General features: G+C 44.0%; 1 protein-coding gene across 2 annotated transcripts in view; it reads right to left on the minus strand.

Moving 5' to 3' along the window:
* Positions 1-4114: 4114 nt before the first annotated feature.
* The window catches only part of SERINC5 (serine incorporator 5), a 102428-nt gene continuing 82336 nt past the window's right edge, over positions 4115-24206 (minus strand). For both annotated transcript variants that reach the window (XM_035014741.1, XM_035014742.1), the window contains 5 exons: positions 20741-20867; positions 14644-14710; positions 11009-11048; positions 10229-10373; positions 4115-8715 (listed from right to left, as the gene is read on the minus strand). In XM_035014741.1, coding sequence (XP_034870632.1) covers positions 8568-8715; positions 10229-10373; positions 11009-11048; positions 14644-14710; positions 20741-20867 — 527 coding nt within the window. In that variant the 3' untranslated portion in view covers positions 4115-8567. The remainder of the gene's footprint in view (positions 8716-10228; positions 10374-11008; positions 11049-14643; positions 14711-20740; positions 20868-24206) is intronic.

Genomic DNA, 24206 nt, shown 5'->3' on the forward strand with positions numbered 1-24206 from the left:
AAAGGTTTCCCACCTCCTTGGTTCAAGACAGCAGCCATTCTACAGCTGAATTTTCAGTTCCAAGCCCATAAGGCCTGATTTGCTGTATTTTCAGTTCCAAGCCCGTAAGTTCCTGGGCTCTCTTCTTGACTAGGCCTAGACCGTCCATGCTCATCCTGTCCTTGCCAGGCTTGCATAGCCCAGTCTTAGCAAGAACCTCCCACCCTTGATACTGGCTCATGTTCTTCATTCCTCACTTTTTTTTTTTTAATATTTTATTTATTTATTTGACAGAGAGAGGGAGAGCACAAGCAGGGGGAGAGGGAGAGGGAGAAGCAGGCTCCCACTGAGCAGGGTGCCTGACACGGGGCTCGATCCCAGGACCCTGGGATCTTGACCTGACCGAAGGCAGATGCTTAACCAACTGAGTCACCCAGGTGCCCCAACATCCCTCACCTTTGATGTATAAATCCTTGGTCTGCCTTAGCAAGAGTCTGGTTAGGTCAATTTAGCAAGAATCCCCCCTACCCTTGGATGTCTCCTCTTGTAATGTCCATCCACTGACCCCCTCCCTCTGCTTTTTGGCTACACATTCCCACTTGTCCTTATTGTATTCAGAGTTCAGTCTATTAAAAGATAAACTGAGGCATATTTAAAAATTTAAGAGTTTGAGCAAAAATGGATTCAAATTGAGCCGCATCCAATCTAGCAGATACAAAGGAACTCCAAGTAGCTGTACAAAATGGAAGACATAGGCACAAGGCAGAGGAAACAAGGAAGTTATACTAGGCAAAGACTTGGATTGGTTATCGCAAGGTCATTTTCCTTTGGGAATGACGGGCGTCAACGAGCCAATTACCTAACTGATGCTCATCAAGTAATTCCTAAGGAACTGGCTTATGACTCCTGATTAACTGGTGTATGATTTCTGAGAGAGAAACCAAACTCTCAGAGAGAGAACCAAAACTAAGTCTCCATTTGGTGACGTGGACCTTAGCATAAGCAACTCCCATTTTGGGCCTATTGTCTTGTTTTTAACAGCCTGATCTCTGCCCTGTTGTAGAACTCAAAGGACAATAGTCCCGAATAAACTCTTCCTTACTGTTTTAACAAGCATCAGGATAATTTTCTTCTTTGACAGTTCACACACACCCAGGACTTGGGTTGCACTGCAATAGTTTTTCTCAACTACTTTTCATTTAACAATACAACTGGACACATTCAATGAAGTATTTTTAACAGCACTATTTTATTAGCTACTTATTATTTCTCAGATGCCACAAGTAAAATGTGACCTCAGGGTCAAGATAAAGCCCTCTCAGCTAAGACCTCAGAAAGATTTGAGGGAGTGATTCTCAGATCCTCCTGGCTAGACAAAAAGGCTTCTGCAAGAATAGGAGTACTTGCACACAGCACTCTGACCTGCCGCCGAAAGAAGAGGTCTTCTAGAAAAGATCCGCGGAGATGGCTTTTTTTTTTTTTAAGATTTTATTTATTTATTTGAGAGAGAGAGAATGAGAGAGAGAGCATGAGAGGGGCGAGGGTCAGAGGCAGAAGCAGGCTTCCCAACGAGCAGGGAGCCCGATGCGGGACTCGATCCCGGGACTCCAGGATCATGACCTGAGCCGAAGGCAGTCGCTTAACCGACTGAGCCACCCAGGCGCCCCCGCGGAGATGGCTTTTATCTGATTTAATGAATCCCATTAAGATTCCCAGAGAACACAATGTTTTTTTGTGTTTTTTGTTTTTGTTTTTTTTAAAGATTTTATTTATTTATTTGACAGAGACAGAGATAGCAAGAGCAGGAACACAAGCAGCGGAAGTGGGAGAGGGAGAAGCAGGCCTCCCGCGGAGCAGGGAGCCCGATGTGGGGCTCAATCCCAGGACCCTGGGATCATGACCTGAGCCGAAGGCAGACGCTTAACGACTGAGCGACCCAGGCGCCCGAACACAATGTTTTTAAGAGAAATGAGCAAAAGCACCACCACCTTACACTGAGACAGAAATCATTCAAACTAAGCCACTGACTCCCAGTCATTATGGGCTGGAAGCAGGCTGAGCAAACTACTTAGCTGCAAATCAGGCCTTATGGGATGGTCCAGAAAGTGGTGCTAAGAATGAAGTCACGTCCACTTATAGATCATGCTTCCAGAGGTGATTCTTTGAATGTGGTTCTGTGGGTGCAGAGATTTGGGACCTGAGAAAAGTTACCTGCCTCTTCTGATCTTAAGTACAATGTCAACAGAGACAAGATAACTCTAATAGACAATCCCTTTCAAAACAGGGTATATATAAATACTAGTGAAATCTGAAAAAGGCCATTTAGTTGATACTTTCAAGTGCTTCTGATAAACCAAGTAAGGTGAGGACAATGGATTCAGCAACACAGAGGTTACCAATGGCCCGAAAACGCAGTTTCTGGGAAAAGGTGTGTGTAAAGCCCTATTGCAACGGGTTCAATTCAAGAGTGAATGGAAGAAATGATGGCAATGATAGAAGCAGAAATTTTGGATATTCCTGAATTCCCACACAAAAACAGAGTAATTAGCACAACCAAAAACACGTGGACGACATTTGCAACAAAAAGTGGTGCACCCCAAAGTACAAGTGAGTCAGAAGACCTGAACAGGATCAGCATCTATGTGGGAAGAAACAGAGGGGGGAAAATGAAGCAAATGACAAATTCATAGAGAAAGAAAGTAGAATAGTGGTAGAAAGCCAGGGGCTGGTGGGAAGCTGTTTAATGGGTACAGAGCTTCAGCTCTGCAAGATGAGAAGAGTTCTGGAGGTTGGTTGCACAACAGTACTGTGTTCCCTCTCTCGCTATGTCTCTGTCAAATAAATAAATAACATCTTTAAAAAAAAACAAAACACTATTGACCATATACTTTGATATGGTTAAGGTGGTCACTTTTTTTTTTTTAAGATTTTATTTATTTATTTGAGACACAGAGATACAGAGAGAGAGCATGAGCAGGGGGAGAGGCAGAGGGAGAAGCAGGCTCCCCACTGAGCCAGGAGATGGATGTGGGGCTCGATCCCAGTACCCTGGGATCATGACCCGAGCCGAAGGCAGCAGCTTAACCATCTGAGCCACCCAGGCGCCCCAAGGTGGTCACTTTTATATTATGGGACATGCATAATTTAAACACTCACGAAACTAATCTCACATTTAAAAAAGGACTAGCAGGATCAAGATTAAATTTATGGGATGCCTGGGTGGCTCAGTCGGTTAAGCGTCTGCCTTCAGCTCAGGTCATAATTTGGGGTCCTCGAATCGAGCCCCACATCAGGCTCCCTGCTCAGTGGGGAGCCTGCTTCTCCCTCTGCCTGCTCGGCCTGCCGCTCTGCTCCCTCTGCTTGTGCTCACTCTCTCTCTGACAAATAAATAAAATCTTTAAAAAAAAAAAAAGATTAAATTTCACATGAAGACATTTTAGTAAAAATAGAAATACTCTACCATGCTACTAAAGAAAAATTTAAAAACCTACATGAATGAAAAATAATGCTAGATCAGAAGACTTAATGTTGTTATAATGTCAATCCTCCCCAAATTAGCCTAATGACACAGTGCCATCCCACTCAAGCCTAAATTTTTAAGGAAAATATAAAAGGCCTAGGAAAGCCGAATCTTGAAAAAGAAGGCCCATGCTGGAAGACTTCTACTACCTTCCTTAGAGACTCACTCTAATTCTCATATTTAAGATAGTGTGGCACTAGCCTAAGAATAGGAAAAAGGCAGTCCACAAAAGCTTTGAGAGGGGGGTGGAGGAAACAAAAAATTTGGGTTTTCATGTTTATATTTTCATTATCAAGAATCAGAAAAGATTCTATGAGCTTGAGAGAATGGTGATTAACATCTGAAGGCAACATCTTCGGAAAACACCACCTGGAGGGGCACCTGGGTGGCTCAGTCGGTTGAGCGTCTGCCTTCAGCTCAGGCCATGATCCCAGGGTCCTGGGATCGAGCCACGCATCAGGCAGCCTGCTTCTCCCTCTCCCACTCTCCCTGCTTGTGTTCCCTCTCTCACTGTGTCTCTGTCAAATAAATAAATAAAATCTTTAAAAAAAAAAACACACCACCTGGAGGATGTTTAATTACAAAAAACCACAAAAACCAAAACAACAACAATGATGTAGTTTTCCATTTTAAATTTTATTAAAGTACAGAGTTAACAAGTTTTGAGTTTTCTACATAGGCAAAGACTGGTCAACTTCAGATGCTTCATAGAAAAATTAGCATTCAAAAAACAAATATAAACCCACAGTTGCCTTTGTGACTAGAGGGAAGAAAATAATTTTTAAAAAGTTAACAAAACTCTAACCACATCCAAGACTATTATAAATTTCAAACAGTAAATTTACCACACATATCACATTTCAAATTCTAAGTAGAGCAAAACATAACCACATAATCCGGCTACAGCTAATTGTTTTGGAAAAGTTTTAAAAATTAACAATGTTACAATTATAAAACTTTTTGTAGAATTTTTTTTGCAAAGTAAAAAAAGAACTTAAATCTTTAATATAGGAAAGCAAAACAATCCTCTTAAATTTCTTATAAATAACTCTCAAGACATATATTACACATCTGTTGCAAGCTTTCTTTACCTGAGAGAATTTCCCAGGATCCTTCACCCAGAGGATTACCTTAAAGAGTTCTTCATCATTTTACTCACATAAATGACTGAACTCCTACAGAAGTGGATTTGGACATATGCGTTTTTAATCTATCCTTACCCAATTAAGTTTTTCTGAAGGAATTTTGCTTAATAACAAAAAACCCTCTTTGGTAAAAGCCAAATATTTCCCCCTTTCAAAATGAATGCCTCTCCAAGTGATTTACTGAGGAAGAAAATTTTAAAAAGATAAAGATCTTTAGAATGACCAGCATTAGTTTGAAAGATCTACGTAAACAGCTCTCTAGCTCTGTAACATAAGTCCAACATGAGCGAGCCCATCTCTGCCTGAAATGCAACACTAGATGAACGTGTCTGAGGCTTTACAAGCATTTTCAAGATGGCAGGAAACATGGTGGCCTTAAGAACAAAGCAGAGGGAGTTAGTTCTATTAGGAGAGTCTCCTACAGAGAATTCCATGAGCTGAGTGACTACTGCACTGTCCCTGATTAAGGAAGACCCAGCGTTCTCTCTGGACAGGCAGGGTCTTAGCCCAAGGTCACACCCTTCTTCGTTATAGATTAAAACCGCTTTCACTTCCAAGAGGAGTAGAACACAAATGTACGCCAAAATGAAATGCTATTTAGAAAGGGAGTCAAAGGAGAAAAAAAGCCAAGGAGGCTTAAACAAAGGCTCTGGAATTCCCTTTGCAGGGTAACATGAAGCACCAATGAACTTCTGGCTAAAATTAAATAAGTACATAATCTTAAATAGGCAGAGGGGGACAATATGGGGGTGAGGGTGGGGATTAGCATTACACGAAGGTCATCCAGAATGAAGGATCCTCTGAGGAACTGGAAATTTAAAAAATGAGATGTGGGGGCCCAACTGCTGACCATTCCTGATAGGCACCAGAACCCCAAATCTCCAGTAACCCCACCTTCCAACAGCCCACATGCATACAGTCCTTCTACTCCACCAAAGAGCCCCAAACACCTCTGGGGAACAATTCTTTCAAGCCATTCCCCAAGGAACTGAGAGGACAAAAGCAAAACCAACTAACCAGTATTATAAAAACTCAACCCAATAAGGACCAAGTTGGGTTTCCAAAAGCTTTTGACAGAAAAGTCTCCAGCCTTCAGTCAGATGACCCATCTAGGTATACAGCAACATTCCCAGAAGAATCCTTTCCCCCACCTAGTGTTTCTACCCATGAAAACGAGAAGGGAAAAAATTTCCACATCGTAGGAATAGCACAGAAGAAACATACACATAGAGCTTTTTAAAAAACTTCTCCCTCTTGTATCGCTAAAGGAGTCTGACCAGCAGCTACTGGGAATGTAGTTTTTAAAATCATGTACAAAAAGTTGTAGGAAGCAAAATTATTTTAAAAAGAGATCAGTGAATTTATCCAATGAACACCTTCATTATAGCAACTCAAAGCAATTGGCACAATTTTTCCAGTTTCTTAAATCACAACAGCACAAGAATGTAGGTTCTTTACACCCACAAACATTGACTCATCACCTGAGTATTGTTTATGACAATGAATAATCATTAAAGTCACCTTATTTATATGCCCTCAGTCCTTAGGGTATATCCTCATCTCTGCCATCATTCCGATAAACTTGCTTCGACTCTCAGTTGAGACTAAAAATCAGCGTGACTGCAACTCTGCCTCTCGTGTCAGACTAAACTAAACTTCAAGAACTTTGGGCCACAAACCAAGTTTTAAGCAGCTCCAAAACATGCGTTGGCTGGGCCAGCTAAAGAAGGAAGCACTGAGGGCCCTGCCACCGGCAACGAATGCTTTCCTTTCTGTTTCCCTGAGCTTCTTTCTGCAGGGGAAGCCCGCCAACAAAGGCCAGCCAAGGAACAGGAGCCCTGTCAGCTGGACCGTGACCTGCCCTAAGGGCCAGTTCTAAAGTCACACAGCTGGCTGCCCAAACCAGACCCTGGCAGGAAGAAAACACACTGAAACTAGCATCCCAGCTCTTGATGGGACTCTGCTCGCGGTCTTTCCTAAAGCCAGTCTCAGCTTACCCAGAGCCCTGTGTCACCGCACCAGCCACCGTGGCAGCTCCTGCCCGGGGGCTGTCCCATACACAACCCATTCCCTCAACCTGTCCCCGACCCACAGAGCTCCCAGGCTCACTGGCTTAACAGGAACTGCATGCGGCGGTTTTCCATTTTGTGATGCCAGAGACCTTTCAACTGCCAAGCTCAAAGAGCTTCTGACCTAAAATAAGAAATTGGATTAAGTTTGCAAAAAACAAGGCTCTCACCCATACACGACTGCCTTTAAAAACGGAACCTCAAACATAAATAAGGCAAGATTCTAGAGGAATTCGTTCACTGAATTCGTTTTCCCGCTTGTGTTCCTGGGAGGAGGGCAAAGGAGCAAAAATGAAGAATTGGACTAATTCCCCACACCAGCATTTTGGCACACAGGGACCCGATTCTGCCCAACTTGGCAGGACACACAAAGTACAGGCCAAGTGTCTCCATTCTCAGACCCTCTGTGCCAGGGAGCTTGAGAGGACCCTTTCCACCCTGCACGAGACACTCCTGGGAGCATCCCCACCATGTCTCCACTGGGGTCCCTAATAGACTTTCCACTGAGCAAACTCTTCCCTGACTGAGGATGGACATCAACACTGAACACGGATATCTTCTTGGGCAGCTGCCTAAAGTCAAATCTCTTATGAGTATTACTTTACAAGTTCGTATTTTTGGAAATCTCCATGGATGTTGCTTATGGCTTAATTACATAGCCCCCTCCCCACCCCCTCACCCCCTACGATTTCTTCTAAGTATATTTGGCCACTTCTACAACTTGTACGAGATAGGCCTTATCTGGTCAGCCCAGTTTGAGTTGCTGCCTGGAATCCTCACCTCAGCAAATCTACTCCAAAAACCCACAGTGAATATTATCATGCACCTTCCAGATCCAGGAAACAAGAGCCCTTTTGCTTTTACAATTTCAAAGGCCTCAAGGTGGAAGAGAAACTGGCTGACTTTCATAACTGAAAGAGAGATGCAGCGGGCTTCAGTCAAAGTAAGGTCCTAGAGTATTATTAATACTAATAATACAAACAAGTAAGAACGATAGCCCTCCATCATTCAGACAAAGAAAACAACATGGATATTGTTCTATAATCATGTGAATAACACCACAAATAGGAGTCACAATTATTGCAGGAACTCGGATCAGGAAGGAATAGCACAGTGGGAGAACCACATGGTAGTGACGGCAAATTGTGCTTTTTCACATTAGGGCAAAGACGTTGAGCCCAGAAAGGATGAGGGGACCTCTGAGAAGGGCAAGGGCAGAGTGTGAAGTTGTGATTCCCAGCATCACAGCTTCAAAGGGAAACGTCTGGAGGCCAGGAGGAAACAGCACAAGGGTGGAGTTAAAAGCAGGTGCTTCCTCTTGTACCCTATAAATACCAAGTAGCTGAGAGCAAGGAGCCTGCGGGATGAGTGGTCTCTGCAGAGCCCACTGCAGATGAGGCTCCCGGCCGAGGTGTGGGAGACGGATCTGCATTCCGTCAGGGGCTGAGGGTTCAAGATTTTGGCAAGGTTTTCTATTCCAAGGATAAGAATGACAAGATCAGATTTATCCCTGTCATGCCCCAAACTGTGTTTTGGTAAAAAAAAGTATAGAAGGAAAATACTAGCCTAATTTGTCTTCCAGTTTTTAGAGCGGAGACACACACAAAATATCACTCAGGATCAGCTTGGTTGAAAATTTCAGTTCTTTCGGAATAAAATGGTTATTTCTTTTTGATTTTCCGAATTAAAAAGCCAATCAGGTGATTTTTTTTTTCTTTCTGAAAGCCTTTTTCAGACCCACTCAAACCAGCCAGAGGATGCCAGCTTTTCACGAAGCACCAGTCATGGCTCAGACCCCTGGGACACTTGTTCAAGGGATGTCACTTCCAGCCTGCAGGCCTGCTCCGATCCTCCTCACACAGAGAACTGGCGAGAGGGACAGCAGAGGGGAGCGACGAGGGTCCCCAGGTATAAGAGCACACACATCCAGCAGGAGGCCATCTTGACCCAGAAGATGGACCAGCTTCCACTGAAGAAGGTTTCGATGTTGGCACTTTCATAGCTGTGGAAACGAGAGCCAACTGTGGTCAGAGCAGGAAGAGAACAAGGCAGTGAGAAGATCTCTTCCATAAGGGGTCTCCCTGCTCCCATCCCCTCCAGCCTTTCTGTTTCTCCTAACGGCTCGATTCAGATACAACTCACACCATTTAAAGTGTACATCATTTCCCTGCCTCCTCCCAGCCCCTGGCATTCACTAATCTACTTTCTGTCTCTCTGGATTTGCCTATTCCAGACATTTCATATAAATGGAATTATGTGGCCTCTCGTGACCGGTGTTTAAGGTTTGTTCATGTGGTAGCATGGATCAGTACTTGATTCCTTTTTATTGCTGAGTGATATTCCACTGTGTGTTGATAGCATGTTTTGTTTATCCATTCATCAGCTAATAGACATTTGGGTGGTTTCTACTTTTTGGCTGTGATAAGTGATGCTGCTTATACGTGATGTGTGTAGAAGTTGTTGTGTGGCCATACTTTTCTTCCCTGTTGGGTATATACCTAGGATTAGCACAGCCAGGTCATACCATAACTCTGTGTTTAACATTCGGAGGAACTGCCAAAGTGTTTTCCAAAGTGGTTGCACCATGTTTACGATCCTAGCAGGAGTTTTTGTAAAAGGGTTCTAAATTTTTCCCACATTCTTGACAATATCTGTTATTTTCTGCCTTATTAATTATAGCTCCCTCCATCTTTTAAGCTTCCCATGCCAAAACTTTCCAGGAATTACCAAAGCATTAGATGCATTGGGGATACATTAGAAGCTCCCTCCTCTCTTTTCCCTTAAGATGTTCTGGAAAAATCTCCCCAGGGAAGCCTTCTGCTGGCCCCACCAGCCCTAAACCCCACCTGGTACTCCTCATTCCTTTTCCTCATTTTTCTCCCTAACAGTCAGCACTATCTGCCACACCGCATTCGGATCATGGTCTGCCTCCGCCGTTAGATTATAAGCCTGCCATTTCTAACAGTGCAGCACATCGAAGCCACTCAAATAGCTGCTGCATGAGCGGATAAAAGAAAGCACAGTGAGCCTAAATGCCTATCCCATGTGTATTCTGAGTTATAACAAATTACAATCCAACCACCACTTCGGATCAGTGAAAAATGATCCAAAAAGAATTAAAAGAGAATTTCTATGTAGTGACAGGGCGAGTTAGATCCATCATGTACTGCCAACTTTAAAAAACAAAACAAAGCAAAAATATCTCAAGGGGAAACACATATAATCGTATTTATATTTTAAAAATTGCACAGGCTTGTAAATGCACAGAAAAGGAATGAGGGGACACGTGCCACCTTAGCCCTGGTTGTGGGGCGTGAGCATCAGCAATTCCCAGGGTTAAAAGCATGCCTGCAGACTGTTGAGACCCCAGGACTGTTTCTGTGTAGATGAGCATAGCAGGATTTGGAGAAGAGTTTAGCTGACTCAGGGTGGGTCTCAGCACTTAAAGACTAGGACATAACTTGATTTTCTAAAGACTATCCCTTCTAAAATGTCTAAGACAATGGGCCACTCACTTGAACCAGCTGGTGACGGTCATCATCACATAGAGGGAAGCCAAAAAGAACACGAAGTGGAAATAGGAGTAGCTATAGACAGTGCCTCTCTTCTCATCATAAATGACCCGTGGTCCCTCCTTCACATTCTGCTGCTCTTCAGCGTCTGCGAGGCACAAAGCGAGCGCAAGCTCATTGAGCGAACACGGGCACGCCTGCCGCGTTAGCAGTCACACTCACTCATTCCAATCCCAGAGACTGGTGAGTAGAAAAGATGTCAAGAACCGTTTGTAGCCTCAGGCAATTTCATCCACACCCTCCGTGCAAAACCCCCACCCAACCCCAGGACCCTCCTCCACAGGATGAGTTTCCTAACACCACATTCGTTTTTAACAGAGCAGAAGAGAACCTTTACTAACAGAAAACCCAGGATAAGCTCAGATGGAAGTGAGAGAGCAAGCCAAGTGTTCTCAAGCCCCTGGGATGCTCCAATCCAAGAAGAAAAGGAAGTTGAAAGGAAGAAATTTTCCAAATTTTCATTCCTTTGAAAAAAATGTACTTCCTCCTTCTCTAAATCTCACTGTAGAATTTAACTTACATATTAGCCAAAACAGAAACGGGTTCTTGCTGGCCAGAATACCAACACAAATACACCCAGCAATCACTCAGGAAGAATGTGAAAAGTAGATCAACAGTACACCAGCTTTGGAAGAAAACGTTCCTCTTACCATTCAAGTTCTCTGGGTGTGAATCCCAAACACCTAAAACTAGAGCTGCATGTAAGGGAGATTGACTACTTACCCTCTCCATCGGGGCCGAAGCAAAAACAACACCGGGCTACCTGGAAGAGCAAACCCAACAACGTCAGGGGGCTTTTCTACTTCACTAAAGGCCATCCACGTGATGCGCCAAGCCTTCCGCGTAAAGACCCCTTCCACAGGATCTGACCAAGCATCTGTTCTTCCCAAGTGCTCTGGTGCCGGCGACAGGAAACAGACACGGAGGTGAGCCACCTAGAGCCCCTTCAATGGCGCTCACTGAGTGCTCGCTCAGCTACTTGGGAGTGCTGTGAGCAGCCTCCAGACGGCGGCTCCCAGGCTTTCCCTCGGTCACAGAGTTGCCCTGCCCTAGAGCCAGCCCTCTTGAGCAACCCACATTGAATGACTGCTCACGGCAGAGGTGTAGGGGTGCGGCCATTGACCCTCGGCGACTGCTCTGATGGGTCATATCTGCTCTGGGGCACCGAAGGGGTCAACAGAGGCTTTGTCCAGCCTACGGTGCCCTTCAACTTCACCCTTGGCCCAATTTTGCCTCCTTCCCCTTCCTTTCCTTCCACGTGTGTTGATCCCTAATAGATACTGTGCATGTCAACTCTGCCTTGGCAGCTGTTTCTGGAAAATTCAACCTGAAATGCAAGGTGAACAAGACAGGTCCCCACTCTCGCGGAGCTCACTCCTGGTGATGATTTGCTCTACTTGCTGGGATTATTATTCTGTTTGCAGTTGAAGAAACTGAGGTCAAGCAATTCTGGCCTGAAGTTCAAAACGAGTCTAGTGACAGAGCTGGAGTATAAATGCAGGATAGGCACTCCAAGGTCTGCAGTTCACAAGAGGCAATAGGTCTAGGCATGCGAGGTCTAGCAGGTGGTGGAGCCGGCAGAATCAGACATGGTAAAGCTAGGAGGTCTGGAAGCAGGAGGCCCACCTCCATTTCCTATGAAATCAGACTGCTGAACTGTCTGCCTCTACAGAGGCAGGGGTACTGGGGGCCGGGGTGGATGGAGGGGATGCCTTCCTTTGAAGAGTCTCTGGCACCTTTTAAATTTTGTACCGTGTTGGGGTGCCTGGGTGGCTCAGTCGTTAAGCATCTGCCTTCGGCTCAGGTCATGATCCTAGGGTCCTGGGATCGAGCCCCGCGTCGGGCTCCCTGCTCCGCGGGGAGCCTGCTTCTCCCTCTCCCCCTCCCCCTGCTTGTGTTCCTGCTCTCGCTGTCTCTGTCTCTGTCAAATAAATAAATAAAATCTTTAAAAAAAAAAATTTGTACCGTGTTTCTGACCTACTCAGAACAATAAACTAATAAAAAACTGGATTATGAAAAATTAATACATGATTTCAGAAAGACTCTGGTAAACAGAGTAAGAAACATTACACATAGCAAGACCGGCTGGGGAGTACTGGGTCCTTGGCACTTTCTGGCTGACAGTACTTTTATTAGAAAGAACACAGAGGGCGCCTGGGTGGCTCAGATGGTTGAGCGTCTGCCTTCGGCTCAGGTCATGATCCCAGGGTCCTGGGATCGAGTTCCGCATCGGGCTCTCTGCTCCTTGGGAGCCTGCTTCTCCCTCTGCCTCTCTCGCTCTGTCTCTCATGAATAAATAAATAAAATCTTAAAAAAAAAGAAAGAAAGAACACAGAGCCAGGGACAAGGACATGGAGCTCGAGCCTTCATCTCATTTATACACCTCAAAGCCAAGCCCGTTTCCCTACTACATCAGGGATACTTCTAAAAGAGGGAATGGCCGTGACAGAATCTTGGATCAAGTGACACAGTCTAAGATTCACTAATCATTCAGTGGGCTCAAGACAGGGTATCCTGGGGTCCTAGTTCTTCTGAAGCTTAACTTAGCATAAGAAACCACTCTCTCTTTCAAAGGTATATCCTGTGAAACTTGATACAAGGAGAGCAAACCAACTTCCGTTTTGCAGGCTCTCCCATTCAGAAGAAAACAGTGGGACATTTTCCTTAGAATGAGAAGGAAAGCATCCTCTTAAAGCTAACTTAGAGACTTGCTGTTCTTTGAGCTTGCACTCTACACAATAGGGACATTGAAGCCACGGAGCACGACCTCAGCAGGTGGTCACCGCCAGTGGTGAGAACAAATGCCTGCCTTCTAGAGACCATTCTCCTCTGTGTAAGAAGCAGTAACCTATTCAGACTCAGCAGAGCCTTCTCCTTTTTTGAAGGGACAGAAAGAGCTGTTGAATGCTGCTGGCAGACTGACAACCCTTCATAATGTTCACTATCTCCAGGTCAGGTGCAGGAAAGACCGTCCCCAGAGCCCCAGCTGCAGAGAAGAGCGTCCGTATCTGGACAGACACCAGGGCTCCTCCATCCCGGGAAGGCTACGAGGACACGGCCGGGGGCCAGGGGCCAGGAGCCAGCGGCTGAGCTCTCGGGCAGCAGAGTTCAGGACCATGGACTCCGGAGCCAGAGTGCACAGGCCACATGCCAGCTAATCAGAAGTTTAAATAACTTTTCTGTCTCTCCCCTCTGTAAAATGGAGATAAAGCCCTCACTGGGTTTTTATGAGGATGAAATGCAATCACAAATATAGCGCTTAGAACTGCCTGGCATGTAGCAAGTGCTGTTAAGTCTCAGCCACCATTGGAATCCCATGTTCCTTCCATTCTTGGGGTCAGGGCTGAGTCTTTTTCTGGCTGCCTCCATGGGATTAGCCCTTTTCTGACCTAAGTGGATGTTCCATGAGGGCCCCAGCAAAAGACTTTTGCACAAGTAAGGAAGTAACAGACTTTCTGCCAACCACCCTGATTCTCTGGACCTCTACTGTTCCCAATTCCTTATCCAGTGAAATGCCCACCTGATGGAACTGATGCAGTTACATAAGCTAATACGTAGACAATGCTCAGCAGTGTGGCAGGGAGCAGATGCTTGCTCCTTCCCTTCTCCAGAACAACACAGAAGAATGGACTAGAAGTTCACACACCACACACAGTCCATTATGACAGAAGGAAATCGCAGAGGGGCACCTGAGTGGCTCAGATGGTTAAGCGTCTGCCTTCGGCTCAGGTCATGAACCCAGGGTCCTGGGATCGAGTCCCACATCGGGCTCCCTGCTCCTTGGGAGCCTGCTTCTCCCTCTGCCTCTCTCTCTCTCTCTCTCTCTCTCTGTCTCTCATGAATAAATAAATAAAATCTTTAAAAAAAAAAAAAAAAAAAAGAAGGAAATCCCAGAGAGCAGCCCGACAAAGCTACCCAGGCCTCGAGTGGGAGATGGGCAGCAATGCCACACTAGAGGCTAGTTTTGTTGGAGGAAAATCAAAGATTCATTTTAATCCCATCGTATCTACAAGACATTGTCTTTTCTGTACAAAAACTGTATTCTTGGGGCACCTGGGTGGCTCAGATGGTTAAGCGTCTGCCTTTGGCTCAGGTCATGATCTCAGGGTCCTGGGATCGAGTCCCACATCGGGCTCCCTGCTCCTTGGGAGCCTGCTTCTCCCTCTGCCTCTCTCTCTCTCTCTCTCTGTCTGTCATGAATAAATAAATAAAATCTTTAAAAAAAAAAAAAAACCTGTATTCTTTCCTGGGGAGAAAAATGGGATGCAGATCAATAAAGATGCAAACACACAGAAAGAGGCTTCCTGAAAAATGGGTCTTCTGAGATGAAGCAGGACCAGGGAAGGAAATGAACTTACTTCCAGTTCAGGAGCCGCGTATCGCCCCTGCAGAGCATCAGAACTTGACCTCGTCGTCGATGTCAAGCTAAGAAACAAACACACACATGTTATATCCCAACAGAGGAAGGGCAGAGCCGCCTGGCCAGTGCTGTCGTGAGAGGCTCACGGCACCCTCCAGTCCTGGCTCCTTAAAAAGAACTCGTCTAGCGCGCCTGGGTGGCTCAGTTGGTTAAGCGACTGCCTTCGGCTCAGGTCATGATCCTGGAGTCCTGGGATCGAGTCCCACAATCGGGCTCCCTGCTCAGCAGGGAGTCTGCTTCTCCCTCTGACCCTCCCCCCTCTCATGCTCTATCTCATTCTCTCTCTCAAATAAATAAATAAAATCTTTAAAAAAAAAAAAAAAAGAACTTGTCTATTCCAGTATCACGCTTTGCTCCAAAACTGACTGACCAATTCTACAGTTGATGTCTTTTCACACGGATTGCATTAGATCATTTTAAGCAAATAGAAGTTTGTTGATAAAGAAGTAAGGTATCTTTTGGTCCTATTATCTTGGTTTTCACCTCTCCTCCCTCAAACACCAAGCCAAAAGGATTTTCTGATTTCACTTTTATCTTTCCACAACTTTTGAGTAGTCTCACTTAGAAGGGATCAAAACTGGACAAAAGAACCCAGAGATAGCATTACAAAAAAAAAAAAAAAAAAAGCAAGGGCATGAAAAGCAAAGGTCACAGTTATTTACTGTGATAATCAGCCTCTGGAAGAACAAGGTTTTCTGTTTGGAAATTCAACAGACTAGCTGTCAGTGTGATTAAAAAAAAAAAATTCTTCCCACCATTCTCCCTATACCCAGAGAGGTAAAATATTATAAAATCTGGCTTCTAGGAGTAAAAAAGGTATTTCTTCTGGGGGGATGGGGGGGAAGGGAACATTTTAAGCAAACAGAAATATATACAATACTCAGGGTTCCGGCTAACTCTATAAATTCATTTAGCAAATATTTACTGCGAGCCTGCCATGTGTCAGGCCCTGTTCTAAGCCCTTGGGGACCCAGTGAAAAAGACAATCCCTAACCTCTTGCGCCATGCCTCCGGCGCCGGCCTGGGGGCAGGCGGGGGTGTGGCCCCAGGAGAAGCAGGAATTAGAAGACTCATGTCAACCGAATAAACCCCAAGAAGCAACACTGCCTTCTCTGCTCATTCTCATCCTCTTTCTCCGAGACAGAAGAGATGAGTGAAATGCAAATAAACAATAAAAAGCCTTCCTCACAAGAAGGTCCTCTGGGATCCAAGCACACTGCTTCCTTTGTGGGCCACTCAAGTCCAATAGCATTACTTTCTCTTCTGTTCGGTACAGACAGATGCTGATCAAGGCCCAAGCGCTCCCACACTTCCTGACTTCTAGCCTCCTTCGACGAATTTTAGAGATATTTCCCAATAGTGGTGCACCCAAGAAACACATACACCTCGGTCTTGCATGTAAGAGCGGGCTATATTTTCTGCAGGTGAATTATGATTTAATACAGCATATCATTTCTGCGGAGGAAAATGTAACCTTTTAGAAACAGATCGATTATCTCCAATTTTCACCTAAAAGATGGTATTCCTTCTTTAAAAGGGTTAGAATACATACTGCACTTTTGTAAATTCTTCGGAATAAAATGGTTTCAAGAAAAACAAAGCTTTTGATTCTGGCAGCTCTGCCACTTTACTTCCATCATCAGAGAGCACAAAATGGGGAAGCTTTTGTTCTTATTTCTAAATACCTGTATTCTATTACTCAGCCATCAAAAAGAACGGGATCTTGCCATTTGCAACAATGTGGATGGAACTATAGGGTATTATGCTAAGCGAAATAAATCAGTCAGAAAAAGGCAATTATCATATGATCTCACTCATATGTGGAATTTAAGAAACAAGATAGAGGATCATAGGGTAAGGAAGGAAAATAAAACGAGATGAAATCAGAGAGGGAGATAAACTGGAGACTCTTAATCATAGGAAATAAACCGAGGGCTGCTAGAGGGGAAGGAGGTAGGAGGATGGGGTAACTGGGTGATGGGCACTGAGGAGGGCGTGTGATGTGATGAGCACTGGATGTTATATAAGACTGATGAATCACTGACCCTCTACCTCTGAAACTAATAATACACTATGTTAAGTAATTGAATTTAATTTTAAAAATAAATAAATACCTGTATTCAGTTCATCATTAGTAACAGAGGACTTCTACAAGTAGATGCCACTATAAAATATTATTATAATTCAGTCATGGCCTTCACCCACAAAATACTCTCTTGGAATTACCAAGGAAACACTGTTTTCACAGACTCCTTAAAAACCTAGGAAATTCTTATCGCCCGCATTCTATTACTCAGACCCCCCTGTTTGATGAGCACAAGACACGTTGCTACACAACAATTCCTGGATTATGCAGAACCTCTTCCCTTCCAGGGCTAAGGCAGGAGCAACTTCACCCACTGCTCCTTGTGGGGCGTGGAAGGAGACTGACCGCATTTGCTTGCGACAGGGCCTCACCCTATAGACAAGTTACAGCCCGTTGACTATCTCTAGCCCGCACTCACAGGAAACCAGCAGTGCCTTGCAATTATGATGAACAAAAAAACCGCCTCCCTTCCGCCCACCCCCTCCACCCCCCCACCACCACCGCCATGCCCAGGGCCTCTTCCATAAAGGCAGAATGATTCAAAATGCAGGTGGCTCTCCACACCCGCTTCAACTGCTTTGGGAACTGCCAAACTCCCCTAGATCAAAGAAAATCTCGAGAGAACATGTCCAGACTTTCCTGTTGGAGAGCACAGATTCTGCTCCCTGACAAACTTACAGGGTCCTTGGGAGATCTCATGACTATTCCCACCCTTTGTGTGAAGTTCAGTTATGTTCCCAAATATAACTGGTGACTCCTAGCTCCCAATGGAGAAGACAGTCCTATGTGAACTGGGGGGAGGCCTTGACATGCCCCTTAATGCAGAGACCAGAAGATTTCTAGTTGGTAGGTGAGGGAGCGGCAGGATTCTCAAAATAAAGCTTGTACACTCCTCCATTTTTTTTTCTTAACTTGTCCTCCTTTCTTAAATAAAGGTAGCAGACAAAGAACACACCAAAAGAATAGACACCGTGATTTGCCAACTCTTCCCAGTTTAAGCCAATCCTCTCTCCAATTCTATCTTACCAACCTTGTACTTAATTTCTACTGGGTCTGCCCTATTGCCATGAATGTTTCATTTTGAATTAGCAAGTTGTTTGACATTTAATAAGGATTCTTAGTTTTTCCAATTTTAAATTCAAATTCCTAAATATTTAAATAATAATTATTTTTCTCATAAGCATAGTTAAAACTGAAATGGCCAGGACCATTTAATAGCACAAATACCTCCTAATAATAAAATGAGGAAAGTCATCCAGCTTATCCTTGAACCTCAGTGAAGGACCTTACTCCAAACAATCCCAGGGGGAAAAACGACTATGAACCTGCCTCTCCCAGCACTCTAGCCAAGGAGACACAAGGAGAGGGTTCCTGAGATTGGGGGTGGAGAATCACAGAAATGGGCTCTATGCCCCTCAGTTTCCTTACGTACAACGAGGGAACTGAAGCTGACTGACTCCAGGATCCTGCCTGGCTGGACAGTCTGAACTTGAAGCCAACAAAATAACAATTTCAATCAAAACCTAGAGACCAAGAGGGGAATTAAGGAGTAGTTAGTGGAGGCTGGGGCCTAAGGGGGTGTCAGGGGGATGGACCTACACAAAGAGCCATTAGGGAACCCCTGCATGGGGTCCAAGCTCTGATACTTCTTATAGCAGTAATGCCTGGGGACAACAGAAGAGGCGTCTAGAGAAAGAATGGCCTCAGCTGTAAAGCCAGGGAGTAGGTTTAGGTTGAACCCTTCCTTCTAGCTAAGACAGCAAAGATAAAACATACTCATAGTGAGTGCCCCAGAAGCAGGACTTATGACAGAGAACCAGAAACCGAGTGTGGAGGCCAGCATGAGAGCCCCCTAAAGGAGCAGGTGAGGAGACAGCATTACAGTAAGGCTTCTAGGACCTTACAAAAAAGTTAACCCCAAACCCAAGCAATCTTGGGGCTTTCAGGGAAAACATGTAATGTTCACACTACGCAGTCTTTAGGCTTCCTACAACTGCTATCAAGAATTCTAGATATTCCTGGGGCGCCCAGCTGACTCAGTCAGAAGAGCATGCAACTCTTCATCTGGGGGTTGTGAGTTCAAGCCCTATATTGGGTGTAGAGATTACTTAAAAAAAAAAAAAAATCTTAAAAAAGAAAAAAATTCTAGATATTCCTTTAAAAAAAAAAAAAGGATGGGGCGCCTGGGTGGCTCAGTCGTTAAGCATCTGCCTTCGGCTCAGATCATGATCCCAGGGTCCCGGGATCGAGCCCCGCATCGGGCTCCCTGCTCAGCGGGGAGCCTGCTTCTCCCTCTCCCACTCCCCCTGCTTGTGTTCCTGCTCTCGCTGTATCTCTGTCTCCATCAAATAAATAAATAAAATCTTTTAAAAAGGATAACAATTTTCAAAGCTGACCGCAGCTACCTGGAATCTCTGTAAATGCCAGTAACAGACGTTATGGAACGATAGTGATTAAAGTGCAACACGGCGGTGCCCGCTGGGAGGAGGGGGTGGGCAGCAGCGACCACACAAGGGGAGCCCTCCTGGAACCTGGTAGCTCTGGAGCGCTGCTGTGAGACGGGGCGTCAGGGGCAAGCGCTCATTAGTCATCTACTTTCTCCTCACATCATCTGCAATATTTTTTACATGCCAATATAGAAAAAAACCTGAGGGATAAACGATGAAATTAGCTTTGCCGTCGCCGTTTCCCCCCCTCCCCCGCCCCCGAAGCCCAAGAAAAACAGACTCAGGAAGGAAAAGCTTACTCAGAGAAAGAAGAGCTGACAATCAGCATTCAAAATTTGGGTGGCTTTATGGTTTTCCTGACAACATTCACTGACTTGGGCCCGAATCCCATCTACTGCTTTGGGTATAGTAGGTACGAAGTGAACAGCTATGGAATTAATTAAAAATGAAAGGCCAGACATGGTCCCCGTGGTCCTTTCCGCTGTCAGGAGAATCTGTCACTCTGTCGGGGACAGGATGAGGACCAATGTTACGGAACCTTCACTGGGACAACCACCTGCACCCAAGCAAGCACTTCATGGCCTGACACGTGGCTGAACAAGTACTCTAAAAACCCAGTTCCAGTGTCTCCAAAATGTCTGTCTGTAGGTCCCTTTCTAACAGGAGGGAGTGTGAGAGCTGTAAGAGAAAATACCAGGGTGTACAGAAAGACATGTTCTTTATATAAGCTAGCACTGTCAGGATTCTTCAGTTTCTGCCAGGGGAAGACCATAATACATTACACCTATAACAAGATGCAATTTTTATACATTGAAACCTAACAAAGAAAACGTAAAACACAGAAGTAAAACCTAAATGTGAGAAGATCATTGCCAAAGGGAAGCTTAATTATCACTGAAATACATACTCGGAATCGGTAACGAAGCATCTCTACCCGTTACTTTTCCCCCTTGGGCAATCTTTCAAACATTCTAAATAAAGGCGGCACCAACCCCACCACGAACGAGCATGTGAAATACAGCCTGCTTTAACAGCACTGTGGGTTTCAGCATAAAAGAAAAGGGGCGTTTCCTGTCTTTCTTGGGCCAAGCACAAAATGACCATGTATGTACGGCTTTGTACTCTTTCCATCAGCAGCAGAACAAATGGCATTTCCCGTGGATTAGAAAGCGGCCAAAATGTTCTGGCGCAAACCATTTCTTCCCCACTTTGTACTCCCTTGCCCTCCAAAAATGCTTTAGCGACTAATATTCAACCGTTTCCTCAAGGGCTGCAACGTCCTATAGATCTATTATAGTCACCCATATAAATACAAGTAAGGAAAACGAAGTCCAAACACTGAGGTTCAATGCTGTGACACACACTTTTTCCTTCAAGCTACTTGCCCTCTTCCTCAGGTGGGATTTGCTTCGCTGCCTCGCTGCTGTTGCTAAACCCTTCTTAAAATTTCCTCCGTACTTTTAAAGTTGCAAAGGTTGCCTCAAGTATCTCCTAAGACTTACCATGAATATAAGATGCACATGAACAAGAGAGTGGTACCAAGTCCAGTAACCAAGTTTTCGTCTCTGTACAGGTCCTGACCAAGGTCTGGCACACAGATCGTCACATTCCTCCCATGCTCGTCTAGAGCTTACAAGGAAAAGACAAAGTAATCACAGTTAATTAGAAAAGCCTGTTGTAGCAGACAGACATTCAGTTGGGGGAAATCTGGGTAGCTTGGAAGAGTGAAGGCTTATTATTGGAAACTCCTACTCTACAGTCCCACTGAAGTCAGACTAGATTGCTGCTATTTCAAAGCACCCACTGGGGCGCCCGGGTGGCTCAGTCGGCCTTCGGGCTCAGGTCATGATCCCAGGGTCCTGGGATCAAGTCCCGCTCAGCAGGGAGCCCGCTTCTCCCTCTCCCTCTGCCTGCCACTCTCCCTGCTTGTGTGCATTATTCTATCAAATAAATAAATAAAATCTTAAAAAAAAAAAAAAGCACCCCCTCCCACCTAAGCAGCCTCTTCGAACAAGACCCTCAGATTCCAGCTGAATGCCAAAGGGTTTCTCCATGCCATGATGCAGTAAGAGTCTTGCTCTTTTCAGTACTCTTCTAACACTAGTAAAAAGTAAAACTATACCTATTTTTCAGTTGACTTAGCAGGCTCTAAACAGAGGTAGTATGCAGACATTCTTGAGTTTCCACCGTGTCTATCCTCTCTAGAAGCGTGTCGAGGCTACTCAACAACCAAATACATACTGGCTGTGCAAGAGCCACACGGTCCAAAGCCTCCACTCACATGCGAAGTCCCTTTACTGTCAGTAATAGGGTGGTCGTGATGCTATTATCCTTTGCTTACTTCTTACCTCCTTTCCCAGGAAGAGTCTTCCATAATGGTCCCTTTCTCTACACTTTCTTTCTTTCTTTTTTTAAGATTTTATTTTTAAGGGGGTGCCTGGGTGGCTCAGTTAGTTAAGCGTCTGCCTTCGGCTCAGGTCATGATCCTGGAGTCCCAGGATTGAGCCCCACATCAGGCTCCCTGCTCAGCCGGGGAGTCTGCTTCTCCCTCTCCTCACCCCCTCAGCTCATGTTCTCGCTCTCTCCTCACTCTCTCTCTCAAACAAGTAAATAAAAATCTTAAAAAAAAAAAAAAATTTATTTTTAAGTAATTTCTATACCTAACACAGGGCTTGAACTCACAACCCCGAGATCAAGAGTCACATGCTCTACCAACTGAGCCAGCCAGGCACCACCCCTCTACATTTTCTTTTAAAAAATATATATGTCCTGTTTCTTTTTGTCGATCAGGTCTGTAAATGTCCTAAATCTACAGTGCTAAAAAACATCAGTTTATTTATAAATAGAAGAGTTATTTAAAGAGAAGTTCTTTCCTCAATGATGCTGTAGTATGCATTAATTCCATTTGTTACCATTGTGCACAAAAGCCTTGTTTACAAGGGAACAGTACAGATATATCATTTTCTCCACTGTATTTAATAGGTGTAACTGGTTAGTAGTTACTGAATCATGATGTAAAAAAAATGACAATACTCAGGTATGTGCTTTCTGAGTGTTTCAAATTACAGTCTATGAACACTGCTGACACCCACAGGAGAGAATAAAATTACCTGTGCAAAGGTGTGAGAAAAAACAGCATGTGTGCGTCAGTTGCCTGGCTGGCTCAGTCGGTAGAACAAGTGACTTTTGATCTCAGGGTCATGAGGTCAAGCCCCACATTGGGCGTGGAACCCACTTTAAAGAAAATAAAAGTGCTAAACACAAACACATCCTGGGGCGCCTGGCTGGCTCAGTCAAAGAAGAATGCAACCCTTGTTTTCAAGAGTTGTGAGTTCAAGCCCCATGTTGGGTGTAGAGATACCTAAAAATAAAATCTCTTAAAAAAAAGAAAAAAGGTTTTAAAATAAAAAAATAGCGTGTGACCTGGGAATATCCTGCAGGTTTTCTAGATTTCTTAAAAGTTTCAAGAGGTAGGGTGCCTGGGTGGCTCAGTTGGTTAAGCATCGAACTCTTGATTTTGGTTCAGGTCATGATCTCCAGGTTGTGAGATCAAGCCCCACATCAGGCTCCATGCTGGGTGTGGAACCTGCTTGGGATTCTCTCTCCTTTTCCCTCTCCCCCTCCCTAAGTAAATAAATAAAAATAAAATCCATTTTACAAACATGCACATTCTAAGTATTAGGAGACAGACTACAATTATTACTGGCACTCACATTTGAGACAGCAAAAATAGCTGTGTGTACTGTGGTGTAAGGAATCTTTATTCTTAGGCCAATGAAAAAAAAAATTTTTTTAACTGACCAAAATATGAACTTTTCTAAGTAGTACCACCTGAAATTAAAAGGAAGTTTTCTATTTGTAAGTGATACCTGCCATTTAAGAGAAAAACACTGTAGCCAAAAACCTCGTTACATTAAAACCAAAAATTAATAGTCGTAAAAGAAAGTCTTAAAGAAACTAGACCTAAATAAACTTAGAGTCAAGATAGAGCTATTTAAAAAAAAAAAAATTAAATCCAGGATAGACCGTACTTAATATAAGACCTACAACTGTATCACTTTGCACTATAAATAGCTATAAAGACAAGACTCATACACACAATACATGTATATAAAACTTTCAAAATTATCTTTGCATTTACTTTCTACATTTAAAAAAGGAAAACAACTTCAATTTTCTATTCTAGAGAAAAGATAGCACATTTATTTAACTTGATTTATACAAGATCAAATGTACCCAAACATACATACATTCATACATACTTATGTGTATATATGTGTGTATACATTTATATACATGTTTATATATCACAAAAGCAATATGGATGATGAAATATAATGAGTTCAGAAATCAAAATAAGAAATGGTCTTTTGGTCTTTTACTGGCAAGGGGCTCAGATAATAACAATGTATAATAGAATAGGGCTCTTATAGTTCTCAAATAATCATTACAACCACTACAATAACAATAGCTAACCCTTATAGAGTACCTACGACATGCCAAGAACACATATATACATACACACATACACACTCATTGAATTCTTTAAAAACCACCCTATAAAATAGGAATCTTATTTAATTACCTTGTTAAAATAATAATTAAAATCCTCATTTTAAAGACAAGGTATCTAGGCAGAGAGAGGTAAATAACCCTCTACAAGTTACTGAGGTGGCAGAACCAAGCTACAAACCCAGGCGGTCTGACTCCCAAGCTCATACATGTTGTGTTGTCGCTATAAATAAACATTTAAGAAGAGCAATTCAAGGTCACACAGTCAGCCAACGTTAGAGCTGGGCTCAAGTCCTGTCTCCTGCTTCCCACTCCCACGTTCCTCCCACCCTCTCTTACAGTCAGAGAGATGACCACCTGAAGAAAAGGAAATTAGTAACCAACGAAAAAGACAACGCAAAATAAGCAAAACACAATGATGTTCCTTGAAAACACAGAGCAGGAAAATGTAGATTA

Source organism: Mirounga leonina, unplaced genomic scaffold (genome assembly GCF_011800145.1).
Source record: "Mirounga leonina isolate KUSES-001 unplaced genomic scaffold, KU_Mleo_1.0 Mir_168, whole genome shotgun sequence".
In the NCBI taxonomy this organism is placed as follows: domain Eukaryota; kingdom Metazoa; phylum Chordata; class Mammalia; order Carnivora; family Phocidae; genus Mirounga; species Mirounga leonina.